The sequence below is a fragment of the Coturnix japonica genome, chromosome 8 (genome assembly GCF_054131305.1).
Source record: "Coturnix japonica strain WE chromosome 8, WE-NBRP24, whole genome shotgun sequence".
In the NCBI taxonomy this organism is placed as follows: domain Eukaryota; kingdom Metazoa; phylum Chordata; class Aves; order Galliformes; family Phasianidae; genus Coturnix; species Coturnix japonica.
The window spans coordinates 11,865,517-11,881,159 of record NC_140670.1 but is presented as its reverse complement, the minus strand read 5'-3'; the positions used below and the strand labels follow the sequence as shown (position 1 = coordinate 11,881,159).

The window sequence follows — 15,643 nt, the reverse complement described above, 5'->3', positions numbered from 1 at the left end:
ATCCTCATTTTCTCTGCATCCTTCACTTAGTTTTCTACTTAAAGACACTGTGATGCTAATTTTTGTAAAGAATGCAAGCAAACAACCTGAAGACAAATAAGCTTATTTTCATAAAAAATATTCATTAACAATTTAAGTAAATATTTAGATCACAATTTGAATACTGCTATAGTATTTGAAGGAAAAAAACATACTTGGAGAAAAATGACTTATTAATATATAGAAGTATTTAGGGCTCAAACTGCTTGCTGCAAAGAATGAGAACATTAAGGAAGAAAACTGCATTATGTTGTCTATTGAAACAATGAAGAAATCTAAAGAAGCATCAGCGTCATTGCTGTCATCACATATGGAGACATGTTACACTAGTGTGTTATGAAGGGAAATACTAACAGAAAATGGCTTGTTTTGGTTGCCAAGAAGAGTGAGTGAACTTGTTTAGTCAAACTGATTGCATAATTCAGTTGATCTGAGATTGCAGAATTAAAGGTAAAATGGAGCATTATGTCACTGAGCATGGCCTAAGCAAAAGAACAAACAGTTGATCCTTTGTTCCTTGACTTTTCTTGTAAAGGCACTCTTTGTGAGTTAAGGAAAAACAGTTTGGAACTCTCTGATTCTTCCGAGTTGTTCACAGAACACACAGTTCTGAGGGCTCTCAGCAGGGCATGTGCTGGTTGCATGAAGGATACAAAGTCTGACTGGGTACTACTGTTCCTTTTAATGACAGGCAAACTGGAAGGTGATTGGCCACTTGCGTGCCCCATGTCCATCAGTCAGTTATGAATCGCTATAATTTCTTTATGGTCTAAGTATGGTAGATCAGCAGCAGGAGGGTCTAAACAGTTTCTTGTTTGTGTAACACAAATTTGTAAGCATACTACAATTAAGTACCTATTGAAGATACAGAGCAAAGAATACAAAGGAGTTCTGATCATAAGAGCCAGGCAGCAATTCTTGTTTTAGCTCTCTTGTGTGTCAGGATCAGAACACTGCATTCATCTCTTACACTTCTGTAAAAGTAGCAGACACATGTTTGCTATGTTGCCGCTTTCCTCCTGTAGCACATGCATGTGTGTGTAGTCCTCCTTACAGATCTTGCAGTATCTGACCCAGGCTGTTCAGTCAGCAGGCATTCATCTTTTCTGAAACCAAAGCTGGTTTGTAAACACATTTTATATTGACATGTCAACTTACTTTGGCAAGGGGGTTGGACTCAATGATCTCTAGAGGTCCCGTCTGACCCTGGCAATTGTGTGTTTCTGTGACTCTCTCTGAGTGAGGCATCTGCAGAAATTGCATTAGTACATGTTTGTTCTGTTATTACTTACAGTAAGTAAGTGAACACCTTGTCTTTGCAGCTTAGTGATGTTCATGCTTTCTTTCTGTTCCTTTTCTCATTTGTTTAATGTGTCAACTCCTGTCTTCAGTGATGATTTGTATCCTCAAATCCTCCACTATTTTCATGTTCTTAAAACATCTTATAAAGAGGTGCTGGGCTTTGCTGAACATTTACTGTTTTCTTTTCCCTTGAAAAAGAGGCTGTAGTGGACAAGTGGGGCAAAGGTGAAACCCTTTCACTCTGGTTTTATAGGAAGCTGTGGCCTAACATGATTTTAATCTCCTTCTCAGTGTATCTAGTGCCTCTCAAAATGTGAGCTTAATAAAATATTTATAAAGCCTCCAATGGAATGAACCATGTAAGTGCAAGATAATTCTATTCATTAGGGATCTCTCAATCTCACAAACACTAAATTTGGGGGGAGGGGAGGGATTATCTGAATACAAAATGCACAGCTTGAGCCTTTTAATTTTTTGATAAATAAAACAATCTTTGATATTGAAAGGGACTGTAGAGAATTGAACTACATATAACCATGTTTAGATAAACAAAAAACACACTCCCAAAAGAAAGAAAATGGCTCAGTACTCCCCTCTACTCTCTTGAAAAAGGAAAAGACCATTTGTTTTGAATCTTCTCAGCAGACGCATTTTTAATGTACTGAATACAGCGGCTCACGTAGATGGCCTTTCTATAATCACATTACTTGACTATGAAAAAATAGAGAAGCGACTTCTGAGTTATGGCATTTTCCACTTCTTAAGCTCATTCTTGGTTAATGTACCATGTTTCTGTGACACTGCTTGAGCTCAGTTTCAGCCAGTGGAGGATATGGCACAGAGAAAGAACGTTTTTTGTGAATGGGAATCAGAAGTGGGTGCCTGTGCATGGGAGAGGAGCTCACAGCTGGGCTCACTCATGGAGCCTGCTGAGGCTTTTCAGTAATGATGATGCGATCAGTGTATTACAGCAAGTGACCACTGCTGATTTGCAGGCCACATACTGCTTGCGTGTGGTGCTGATGAGCTATCAAATTTAGGTCTGGGAGGAGCATGCTTGTGTGCTGAGTAATGCATGAAAAACTGCCTTGTCTCCCCAGGGTTACTCCGTATCAAAGCACCAGGAATCCTGTTTACATTCTTGAGATAGGAGATTGGTTTTTCTTTCAGGGCTGAACTCCCATTGCCAAACATGCAGGACCACAGTAATTCTGCTCCTGTGTTACTCCAGTTGAAGGGCACATGATCTCTGTCTCTTTGCTCTTTCCCTGTCCCTTCATTTCCTATAGCCATCTCCACACTTGCATTCATTGCAGCAAATCCAGATGAATGTTAAGCTAGACAAAAAACAGTGTGAGCTGCTTCGTCAGATGTGCCAAAGCACCGGGACACCAAGTGCTGTTTCTTAGTGAACAGAGCTGGTGCACTCCAGAGGTAAAAAAAAGTCACATTGGTACACAGGAAGCAGAGATCAGCTCCTTCCTCAGGCAGCGTCAGTTGGGTTAGTCCCTAAGGAACTACTCATTTTGTAGCTTTGATCGTCCTATTTTTTAATACATAAATCTTGACAAGTTTTACATTTTGCTTGGCTTTTAAATCCTTAGGTTTTACAATTGTGAGAATTTTACGTTGTGGAGGAAAGCTTGAAAACCTGCACACCAACAGATAAAAATAACAAGCAGATCATGTGAACTTCAAAGCTGTGTACATGCATTTCAGATGTCATGAGCCCTGTGCAAAACTCACAGCATGCTGAGTATCTAGCACATGATACAGATGAGATGGATTTGATGTTGACTTCTGTATGACCCACAATTCAAGATGTGTGATGCAGTGCAAGACAAATTTTGCAGAACTTATAGATGAACCTGTAATGCAAACTAGGAATGGCTTGTCTGAAGTCTGAGGAAAAACCCCAGAGTAAATATCTAAACACAAAGCTTTGTCATATCACTTTGTATGCATTGTGCATCAGGGAGAACAGCGAAGAATATTAATAGCAAAACCATATTTCTCTGGGCTGAAAGAATCAAAAGCACTCTTATTTCAAAAAGAGGGGAGGGGCTGCATTAGGCAGGAGGAGTATTTGTGCCTTGAGCTGAACTCTGTCCTCCTCTAATACTGATGGCATAGCTCCACCTTGGGGAGAAGCTTTGTGGTGCGGGCAGCCCAGAAGATGGGCTGCAGGCAGGGGTGCTACTCGCTCCCAGCCCCACCTTGTCCTGCTGCCACCTTTGGGTCTGGCTGGGCAGCCTTGTGGGTGCTTGGGGATGCTTTCTGCTTTACATGGAACAGCAATTCATAGAACAAAGGGCAAGCCTGCACAGTTTAGGGAAAGAAGGTCTTGAGGCAGCTTGCCCTGAAAACTCTGAGCCTCAAAGAGGCGAATCCTTACTTTCAGGTCCACCTCAGTCAAACATTAGCAGAAGGTGGGGCATTGTTTGCTGTGCCATTTCTGTGAGCTCCACAGTGCCCTGCTGCAGCATCCTGTGCCCGCTGTGGTCAGGGCAGTTGCACAGCCCATCTGGCTCACAGCGCCATGCCACACACAGTGTGTGGGTCTCACTGCTGGGCCCAAACTGGCTCTACTTGGGAGAAGCAGCCGCAGCCTTCTGCCCCAACAGGGAGCAGCTGCCATCCAGCTTTGATTTCCCTGATTTGCTAAGCAGAGGTTTTGCCAAAAGTGTGGCGTGAGCAGACACCGCGTAATAATGGGTTAATTTCAGAGGGAAGAAAAAGCTGCCGGTAGGCGAGCTGGGTTTTCTTTTTCTGCACAGTCAAAAGCTCTGTCTGCTGCTGGTGTGTTCTATTGCTAATGTGAAATTCCCAGCCTCACTGATTAGCGAAGCTAGACAGTAGACAGGGTCCAAGTGGCTAACCATGTGAGAAATGCAGTGACTGTAGGCTACTGTTAATTAACCTAGAATCTAGCAACATGGCATCGTGTCTGTGTGATAAGTTATATTATCTTCAGCAGCTCAATTAAATCAAGGAGTGAGACACAGAGCAGACGTAACTCGGCAAAATAAACAGACAACTTGAGTCAGCCTTCATAATTTGGTGCGACATCACGTAAATAAATGCAATAACTTGTTTAGCATAGTTAAGCAGTTTGCTGCTCAAAAACTGATTTGCATGACATCTCATTTTGAATAGGTTAAGTTGTGGCAAATTAGGACTTTGTCTTCAGTTTGATGTATTCCAAAGAAGGAAGAGAAAAAATCCTCCACCATAAATATGCAGTTTGTAAATTGAAATTCTACATTTGTTTTCTATAGCAACTACTTGGAACATACAGATTCCATGTTTAAATGATTAATTTTCCATCCCATTGCTGTCATGAGATAGATTCAGCCCTGTGTAATTGGTCTTCCATTACTTCTTAGACTGTTCTCCCTACCATACACAAGTGTATACCTGGGTTGCAGTCTTTTGTATTTAGAGGGGATAAGGCTGTTGTTCTTGCTGTATTCCACTGTGGAAGTTTGATTTCTGTCTCTTTGATTTGGAGTCTTTGATTGCAGGAAGTGGGTTGCACCCACTTTGGTGTGGGTGTGAAGACTGAAAGTACTCAGTTGTGCTGTAGTATCTAATTTGAAAAAGATGTGTTCATTATTACATATGCCTATTTCACACGTCTTTGGTATGAAGCATATAGTTTGGGGCTTATTGCTGAGTTTTTAGCTACCTTCTAATTGGGAGGGAGTAACAATTTCCAGAAACAGTTGTACTTTGTAATGCTTGCACCAAAAATTGCCACATATCAGCTGCTCCACAGAACTTCCCATATGAATGTTGTTTTCTTCCCGCTAGTGACCACATAACAGCAAACCATGGAACAGGCACACAGATGTTTGCTGTGAAAAAGAGTAAAGTTATGTCCTACTGTACCTGCATTGTCTGCTTGTTTGTCTCTGTTGATAGACAAGGATGGTCTCTTCTTTATTAAAATATAATGTTTAAGCCACACGTGGACATGTGTGGCAGGTAGACATTCCTGTCTTCCCCAGAATCCAGCTCAAATGCCAGCTCCTTTCTGGAAAGAAGGTTCTCTGCTACAGTTCTTTTTTGCAGAACACAAGGAAGAAGACAGCGGGCTCCTTTGCTGTTTTCTCCATTCCTCACACCTGTCTACTAATTAAAGTGCTACGCAGAACACAAGGTTCTTTCCAAGACAAAAAATAAATGACTCGAAGAGACTATCTCTTCAGATCACCACCTGGTGATCCCTGCAGTAATGAGCCATTCACATGCATCAGGTGTCTCTGTGATCTCTATTCTGTCCAGGATTAGAAAATATTAGTCTTTTGGAGTCAGAAATGATTAGTCTGAACATTTTATTAGGTTTTGCAATAATGGAAATTGTTGTGTTTTACTAAAAACTGTCTAAGATGCAGATGATACTGCAGCCAATCTGGTAAATAATTGATTCTTTCAGTTTATTGTTTTGTTTTTTTCTTTATGTCTCTACTTCAGATGCTGTTCATACATGTTTTCTCTATTTGTTGATAGCGCTGTAGCTTGCAAGCATGGTGGTGTTGCAGGTCACATCCTTCATTATTACACTCATAATTAGCAGCTTTGAAGACATACCAAGGTGTGTCATAGCAACATCTGGTTCACTGACGCTTTTTTCTGAACCATCCATTAATGATTCTTTTACTTGTTTACATGAAGCACAATTTCAAACTAGACTCTCCAGGCTCACGCCTTGCTTCTGTCAAGATGCTGCCAATAATTGCAGTTGAAGAGGATAGAGCCATGCATGGAAGTGCTTCACAGCAAAGCTGATGGATGGGTCTGGCAAAAGCTTTGTTTTGTACTTCTGTTCTTGGATTGAGAGCTAAGAAAATCTCTTTAATTTCTTGTTCCGTGAATATAGCAGATGTAATAATATCCTTCTCAGGCAGTCTTTTTGTTGTGAGGGTGTGAATGACATTAGTGCTTTTTGCCCTGGGTGCAGCATTTAAGCTGTCAATAAATAAATAAAAAAATGATGGTAGACATTTGGAATGTTTTCTTACATAACTTACCTGCCTTTGTGCTTTGATTCAGGCAGGATTTCTCTTCGCTTTCCATGCTCAAAAAGTAACCTTGCCCTTTGTAATCTGAAAAAGAGAAATCTGAGGAAAAAATGTAATTTAAAACATTAGGAAAGTCAGAAGACTGTTAGAAATATGCCACAGAAGGAACTTTGCTTATCTGATAGGAGTGTCCCTGCAGGATCAGCTTTTCAATCTTCTTCTTCTTATGGCTTGTTAGGGCTTTTTAGCCTTCAGTTGAATTAATAGAATTGCTTATCTTTCCAGCTGCTTCCTAAACTAATTTCAGTTGTATAGACTCGTTTAAGAAGTCGTAATTTCAGCATACCTTCTGTATTTAGGAGGTGGGCTGGGGTAGCATTCTGCAGCATTCAGTCCCAATGCAGTGAAGACACATGATGGGAAATTATAGGACAAGTAGCTCAATTGCATCATTGGGCCTTTCCTTCCAGGGAGAAGTCCAAAATTAGTGCAGTTTGGACTTCTGCTTTGCAAGAGGGATACTACTTTTCAGTGATGCTAAGCAGAAATCAGCATTAGGGAATACTGAGCTGAAAATAAGGCTTTTGGCTGAGATCCCTCTCTGCTTTTCACTTGTTAGCCTAAACCTGTACGAAATTATTCAGGATTGATCTTTCATGTCTGTTTCATGTGTGTACCCTGCAAACAGTAGCAGTGGTGAAAATAACAATGTCTCACTCAAGTTTAGCACTTTACATCAGCAGATCTCAGTTAATTTCACTAAGTGGGGAATGTTGTTAAAGGCAGTTTCAAGTACAGATTTGGAAATTTCTCCATGAGATGTTTCTCAGTGGAAGAGGTGGTTGGCTTTTGTCTGTTTTGATTTGGTTTTTTTCCCCATACTGAGATAGCTCAGTTTCTTCTGTTATATGTGCCCTAGCAGTGCAGCATGTGTTCAGTGAAATGCAATTTGTTCACCAGCTTACATGCATTTCTTGCCTTCTGGAAACAGTACATTTGATTGTAGCAGGGCTTGCACATGATTTTGTAAAGAGGTTTGAACCAGCTTCTGTTTGCCCTGCAGATGAAGTACTGAAGGAGCGGTGTACACTGTGGGATTTGCTGTCCGGCAGTCACTTCTCAGCAGGTGTAAATGAAACCTTCAGAAATGATCCCTTTCCCTTCTACTTACAAGATGCATAAGTCAAGCTGCTGGCCTTATTCGTGGGGTGCTTCTTTCATAGAAAGACTTAAAATACATTTTCTTAGACTTATTTACTTGCACTCTTCTGTGAATAAACAGAATAGTTTGACTCTTCCAACAACAAGATAATGAGCTGGCAAGAAAAAGTTGCTCAGTTGTGCAGCCTAGGTGAAGCTCTCAAGTGAGGTGGTAGTTGGAGCCATAGTCCATGTTTGTAGAGCAGAGGAGAAAATCACATTGCACAGTCTGCTTTTTCAAATTCTGCTGATATTTAAAAATCTGTGCTCTGTGTGTCAGTCATCTCTTGTTAAAACAAGGCCTATGACCAAGAGCCTTCTTAGAATTCCAGTAATGTGATTCAAAAGCTCATGGACTAGGAAGTCCTTAAAACCTGGCATAGGAGTGATATTTTCCTCTATTTATGGTCAAGTTAATGTATTTGCAGCTTCTCCGGCACCAAGGGAAAAGAGGGGAAAAAAGTAGAACATTATCATTAATCCAGATGCTTAGAAATGAGCATGTTTTCCCAAATTATGCCATTGATTCAAAAATAAGGATGTATTTTTTAAATTATACCTTTGGGTTTTGTACCTTCTGGTTAAAAATATCATCATTTTCATGTTTTTCTCAGCTATCTCAAGAATTATAAACCTACTATTTAAAAAGATGTTCATATTTCCTACATATGCTCTTTTCTTTTTGTTTCTGGAGTTTTCCTTGAAAGACTTATGCAGTATTATTCATGTAAATTGAATTTCTTCTTTCCTGCACCCTACCTCTGCTAAAATGCTAGAATACTTTGACAGTACAGCACTTTGAAGGATGATATTGTCAGTTATGATATCAGGTAAGTTTACTAAATGTCTCAAAAAAAAAAATAAAAAATCAGAGGTGAGTGTGACAGTTAAAAACTGCATTTCTCATGCAGATTTTAATACAAAACCTGTATTTTTTTTCCTAAATTATGCCACATTCTTCAGAAGAAGTAAAATTCCGTTCTGATGTTTCTACACACTTCTTGTGCTTTCACATTTTCAATTGTGGCAGCATCCCAGCCACACTTTAGTCAGGAACAATTCCTCCTGTTTTTTGTCATCTGAAAGCTGGTCCTCCCAATTGCTCACTGTGATGCCTTATGATAAACACGAGGCAAAATCCATAGAAGAGGTCAGTGTAATGTGTCAGGTTGGCTCTTTCACTGGTCTTTCCTGAGACTGCTGGCAGGCAAAGATGAAACTCAGTATTGGAAGTATATATCAGTGAATTTAGATTCAGGCAGTTTTGGTGCCCAAGCAGAATCCATTACAGTTTGCAGATGTGAAAGGTAATGTTCTGGGGGTACAAGTATGAGTGACCTCTGGAATTGCACCCATAACTCATCTCTGACTAACAGGTTTATATTAGAAAATTAGGAAGTCTGTGGTAGTAATGAGGATTAATTAAAGTGGGATCGTCTGTGTTTGCTATGCAATTTTTCGTTTCATTTCCAAAATGTATACCATTCCTAGTTTCCAGACTTTGTATTAACATGCTGTAGAAAACAGAATGTCAGCCTTTGTGTATGTTATTTACTGTGTTTCTTCATTTTCCTTTGTCAGCACTTACAGAACCCTGCAAACTTCCATAATGCAGCTACAGAGCTCCTGGACTGGTGTGGTGACCCCAGGGCCTTTCAGAGACCATTTGAGCAGAGCCTGATGGGTTGTCTGACGGTATGTCCAGTCCACATGTCGTGGCAGTTCTTATCCCCTGATTTATATCACCTGTTGTAGCCAAGGGAACTTGATTTTCTGGGTCTGAATTTTGTGTCTTTCATCATTTTGTCTTAAACATACGAAGTCAGATCCTTACAACTGTTTATTTGAGTCTGTTACATCACAGGTAGCAAGACACAGTAGCAAGAAGTTTGTTAGATGTTAAAATGATAAAAAAAATTACTGAATACGTAGTACATACAAGGTTACTGTACATGTCCATGCAGTATTTATTTTCATGGTTTGAAATTACCAACTGAGGTATCTCCCTGTGGAGTTAACAGATTTCACAGGCATTTATTTTCCTTGCCTCAACCTTTGGTGGTTTTTCTACTTATATTCAACCTCAAGCATGCAGAATCTCCAGATGAACAGTGTTGCTGCCTGTGTAGTTTGTTGCATGTATGGATTGCACGTTTACTCCTAGAGTAATCATTTCAACAATGTTATTGACTTCGTTGTTTTTCTTTCTGTTCATTTCTTGTTAAGACTGCTGTCATTGCTAAAGCAACTAGATCATTATACATTGAAAATTGTGTGCTCAACAGCATTTTTTGTTTTCAGTGCTTTATTTCCCATGCATCCAGCAGCAGGTTCCACTCAAAAATTTCTATGTTTTGTCGAGGCATTAGAGGAATTGAACTCTGTCTGCAGTAGGGGTGTCCTAAAGCTTCACAGAAAAAGCCAATACAAATAGTTAGGAAGGTGAGAGAAACTGTAAAATGATTAATATGGAGATCATCTTTGCATTTGTTGGGAAGGAGTAAAAGCATGTGGATTATTCTAACATAGTATGCAACTGATGTAGATAAAAAGACAGTGAGACTAAGATTTAGTTGCAGAAATCCAAATGTTAAGGAATGGCTCCATCTTAGTGTGCTGAAGTGCATAGCATCCCTCAGATTCCTGTGTTGAAAAGCTGGAATAAATCCAATGATGTAAGAAGGCATGGATTTTATTTGTACTTTTTAAAAACTTTGCTAGTATTTTGAGGTTAGTATTCAAGAAAGGAGGCACAACTCAAAGATGCGTAGGCAACCTGTACACTATTTCTCTGCAGATTTCTGCTAGAATGCTGTTAATCTGACATGCAGCTTCCTTGCTGTTTAAATCTTTTCTTTCTACATAAGCAGACTTGCAGTTCTGCCCAAGTGCAAGGTCAAAATAAGGTCTGACTGCTAGTGATTCACTGTCCTCTGTCTCACAAGAGAGAGATGGGAATGCTATATTTCTGTCTATAGAATGATAATCCACAGTACAATATAATAGTAATAATATTTCTCTATCTATATTTAATACGCATATTAGAACTTAAGACTGTTTCCAGGGAAATTATTCAGAAAGTTGAGAATAAGTGAAAGGCACCTGAAATACTAGATTATGAGTAAATTTAACATTAACTTGCTTAATGATGTATTCTATACTACCAAGAGCCAATTTTTTGTAATGCTGACAAAGTATATCGGTATTTTGCTTTGTGAAGATTATGCTAAAAGAAAAATGGGGGGAAAAAAAAAAAAAAAGAAAGAAAGAAAAAAAAAACCAACAATATGAAGGAGTATTCAGCCACTAGAACAGGATTATTTTCTTACTTTGCCAGTCCTTACAATGACCTTCAAAAATAGCTTCCCTTAAAACTCCTATGCTTTTTAAAGCAAGTAGTCTCTGCCCTAATGATAACATTTGATTTCCATCGATTCCCAAGGGCAAATGCATTTATTCCTGAAATTCTGCAATAGCTAAAGATACTTGCTTATAAGGCATCTCTTTATTGTACAGAAGGATTTTATTTTTTTTTTTCCCTCTTATGACACTATTCTGTTCTTGGAACCATCAAAGGATATGATAACATAATATCCTACTAGTGGATAATGCAGTATGTACTAATCCATATTGAAATGTATTAATGTCATGGCTGCAGCAGGGCAAGCTCTTTCAGGGATGAACAAACCATCCGTTCACACACATCAAAGTTGAAATGCATTCAGGTGTAAAGCCGGAGCACCAAAACATGTCTGTTGTACTATGGGTGGAGAATTTAGTGGTAACTCTGCAAGTATAACAGATTCTTTGCTTCTTTTGAGTCTGTTCTTTAATATTTTTGCAAAAATTAACTAAGTTGAATTTATTATTTTTTTTCAGAAAGCACTCAAAATCTTGACATTGTGCTTTAATATAATGAGCGGTTCTTAAATTAATTCTGTTTTTCCTGTTCACCATTTTTGTGTGTTCTCTCTTGGTAATATCTGATTCACTTTGTAACAACAGTGTTTTTATTCCTGGTGCCAGTCTAACAGAACTTGAAGGGATACAGAAAAATAGTCTTAGAAATATTCTGTGGACATCAGCAGCAAAACTTCCAACTTCACTTGTGGAATCACTTCTTTTGATGATTTTATATAGATTAGGTTGTTAATGGAGGTTTCCTGTACCTAACTTGTAATGCAAGCATTTACAGAAATCAAGTTAGCTGAACAGAGATGTTATGTTGAACAGTAAATGACTGGACATTATGTATCAGCAGTACTTTGGTATGCCTGAGGTACTACTGATCTAGGCTCAAGTGATGATCTATGCAGGCTAACAAGTGTGGGCTTCCTGTCTCAAAAGCAAACTTGGGAATTGGTACCGCAGCTGCAAATTTATCAGATAGATGTGTGTGTGTGTGTGTGCACAACTGTATTTGCATCACCATTATGTTTGAAGAATCTGATGGACGCTTATTCAAAAGTTTACCTTTTTATATGCTTGGCCAAAATAGAAAATCACTAAAGTGGACAGGTAATAGAAGTTCATAAAAAGCCCCAAACATTTAATCAGATAAATAAAATGTCACAGATGGAGGGATCAGCTTTGAATCTGCTTTCTTTCTTGCAAGTTACAGGCTGCAGAAAGATTCCCTTTAGCAGCTTTGATGGAGCACATGTAAACAAATTATGTTCTTTCTCCAAGACAGTGAACTCCTTTCTAACTTGCCAAGATAAGCTAGGGGGTTACTTTTCTGCAGTGGTTATTTTGAAGACAGATAAAATGGTCTGTTGACAAAGAATAAAAATTGAAATAATAAATTCCGTAACTTATTGAAAGTGTAATGGATTTGATTTTCTGTATGTGACTTCAACTCCTGCACAGTGGTAGAAGGAGCGATAAAATAGCCTTCACTTTCCACAAAACAAATGTAGCTATATTTTTATTATAATTGAATTAGTTTCTGATTCTAGAGTTTGTAGTTAATGAAGGCTTCTGGGATGAGATGATATTATGATAAGACTAATCTTTATAGCATTGGGATTATTGATATTTGAAAACCTATGTATGGCGTTACTTTATTTCTGTCTGACAGAAGTAACTTATCTTCCCATAAAGCAATTAAACAACAACTCTAGTTTGGCTGGACAAGGTTGTCTCACACTTTGCTCCTTTTTTCTCCGCTCCACTCTGGTCCCATCTCACAGGTCTGCTCTTACCAAACAGTTGAACTTGTAAATGATCTCACTGAGGACATGGTTATCTTTTGGGTTTGTGCTGCAGCAAAAATGGAAGCCAGAGGACAGCTGGGAGCAAAATGGACAGATTTAAAGACTTGTCTGATGCTGCTTTCAGCAAAGGACAATAAAGGCACTTCTTTAGTCTCTCATCATTCTTGAGAGTTACAACACACAAGAGTTCATCATATTTAGGACTCTTAGGCAGTTTTCCTGAAAAGGAAATACTGTAGAAAGAAGTGCAGCTATGTGTACTTGCTCTGTAATGGTACCTACAGGGTTAGTCAAATGAAATCCTTACACCAGAATGGTTTTGGAGAGTAGGATGAATTTAGGTAAACAGGATGTGCTTACCTGAGTTAGCTGTTGGCCTGAACACTGAATTTTGACACTTTCTGCCCAGTTTGCCCATGAGAAGCTATGCTGAGATATTCATTAGAAATGTATTTATTTTCTCCACTGTCTTACTGCTCTCCATTTCCTCTCTGAATATTGGGTCTATCTCAGTCAACAAATCTGAGAAATTTGTGCATATTTCTTTAAGTGTTTGATCTCTAAACTAAAAGAAAAACAATACTCAAAGCTGCAGTCCTAGTTGTACTCAATCTGAAGATCATGGATTTCATTTGAATCTTTTGTGTTGCTCAGAACTCTTTCTGGATCTCAGTAAGAGAATTGCTGAAATAACAGGCATCTGTGTTTAACTGTTGGAAGTATCTATGGTAGACTCATTTTTAGTGATTGTGACACATTGTACAATAACTTTTTGATTTGTATTTCTCCTTGAAAAATTGTGGAATTCAGACTGTTGAAATTTTTCAGGTCATTTTTAAAAGAAAAAAAAAAAAAAAAGCTTATGTCAGTTCATGATACAGAAATCTATTATAGTTTGCCCAATGCATAATTAAACCTAATTGACTTTAAAAAGTAGGACAAAAGCCATGTCTTTTAATTATGTCAAGTTTCCGCAACAGGATGCCTCAGACAGCAAAACCAACGAAGTCATGCTAATGTGTTCACAAGGTATCTGCTGCTACTTTGGCATCACACCTGGCTAGGTTCATTCTGCTTAATGCAGAAAAGCATATATAATCAGAGTCAGCATGGGACATCAAAAATCACTTTTCATAACCATTTAAGATCTGAATCAGAGTAATTGCAGGTGGGAGAGTTGGTTCGGCACGGTCTGTACACAGAAAACACCAGGATGCAAGCTGCCCATTAGAGCTGTAGAAGTGTTGCTTTTAATCTTTGCATCCAAGACTTCCAGAACAAGAAGTTAATGTGGAAGGAATTCTTCTTCCATTGTCCTCTCTTCTTGAGTTTGTGAAGCACATGTTTTTATCTGTTTTCGGCACACAGCACCTTGGGGCTCTGTACAAGCTGTACAGACAGAGTACAGCCAGCAGGCACAGATCACTCCTCTCTAGAGCAGCTCTTAATGCTACCAAATAACTCAGTGTTACTGGTTGTCATATGACCTTAAGATATCCTAAAGCCCTTTTTTTTTTAAACTCTATTTTGTTAGTTGTGTTATTTTACAGCTTTGGAGCTTTGTTTGAAATGTGCTGCTGTTCAAATTAAAATGCTTTTGGTATTCCTATATTACTTTCTTCAAGTGATGACTATCTATATCCTTGCTCAAAACCTGTCAGGACTCAGATGACAACAGTATTGCAGTAACCCAGTGATCAGCTGGCTTTATTAAAGCATTTTTCTCCTCTGGGAGAAAATTTCGGTTAGAGTTGAGTGTGGGGACCTTCACTTCTGTGTTTATGCTTGTTAGAGACATGCAGAGAAGAGGAGGACAGGGTGGTAAAGGAGGAAGTATCCTTATTTTACATGGTGTGTTTCAGGAGGTGACTTGGATATCAAGTATAGTATTTTATTTTGAAAATACAATCCTTATCCATCCACTGGGGCTGGAAACATATTTAAGAAAACACTAGTTTGAACAGTCTTCTACATTTGCAGAACCTGTCTAGTGTCTGTTTTCAAGCATCAAAAGCCAAAAACTAGCTAATGATGTGTAACTTTACTCACCTGCTTTGATTGTCTGTATTGTTGAGGCAGCTCTACTGCAATTAGAATGTAAGAGTCTCATCAGACCAAGACTTCTGATCACAAAGATATCTTCCTCCCTTTCCCTTTTTTCTGCTTGAAGCAGATCGCCATTCATGTTGCAAAATTCTTCAATTTGCTTCCTGTTTATCTGATCTCTGTGTGTTACCAAGGGGGAAAAATTACCATCTACATTGCAGAATTCTAATTACAAAATTTCTGCTGTAGTCTTCAAACTGCATTCAGATAATTTCAAGTATGCACAAGTGGCTGAACACAGAACTGTCTGAACTAGCAATCAGCTGGCATTTTTAGTTTTGAGCAGCCAGCAAATTGAATTGGAAAAATTCATTCTGATGCCAGCAGGGGGGGGGTTGCTCTTGACTTCTGCTAGTTAAGAGATTCTTTGAAAGTGCAACATAATGGGAAGGGAGTTTTGTAATAAGCAGCCATATATCCCTCTTGATTAACAGGCCTGTTAGGTTAAGAGGTACGTTGTTCCAGTACTTTGTGATGTGATGACAAGAAGGGCAGGGAGGAGAGCTTGCTGGGGTGTATATCCTTAGACCTGCAGAAAGGAAAAAAAAAAGAAAAAAAAGAAAAAAAATACAGTTAAATTCAGGAAAAAGAAAAAAAAAAAAAAAAGAAGTTGGTAGCTGAATTTCTCACCTTTTCTCATTATTAAAACTTAACTCTCAAAATTTTGCCCTCACTGTCAATGACCTGTCATCTGGATCTTTGCAGAACTGTGTCACAGGTGGTGAATGTGACATCTCAGTTATGAATCCAGTATTG

The 15,643-nt window shown here is 38.7% G+C and overlaps 1 protein-coding gene across 25 annotated transcripts in view; it reads left to right on the top strand.

Moving 5' to 3' along the window:
• The window catches only part of ZMIZ1 (zinc finger MIZ-type containing 1), a 317,066-nt gene that overhangs the window by 177,562 nt on the left and 123,861 nt on the right, over positions 1-15,643 (top strand). For all 25 annotated transcript variants that reach the window (XM_085554190.1, XM_085554182.1, XM_085554186.1 and 22 more), the window contains one exon: positions 9,147-9,260. In XM_085554190.1, the coding sequence (XP_085410316.1) occupies positions 9,147-9,260 (114 nt within the window). The remainder of the gene's footprint in view (positions 1-9,146; positions 9,261-15,643) is intronic.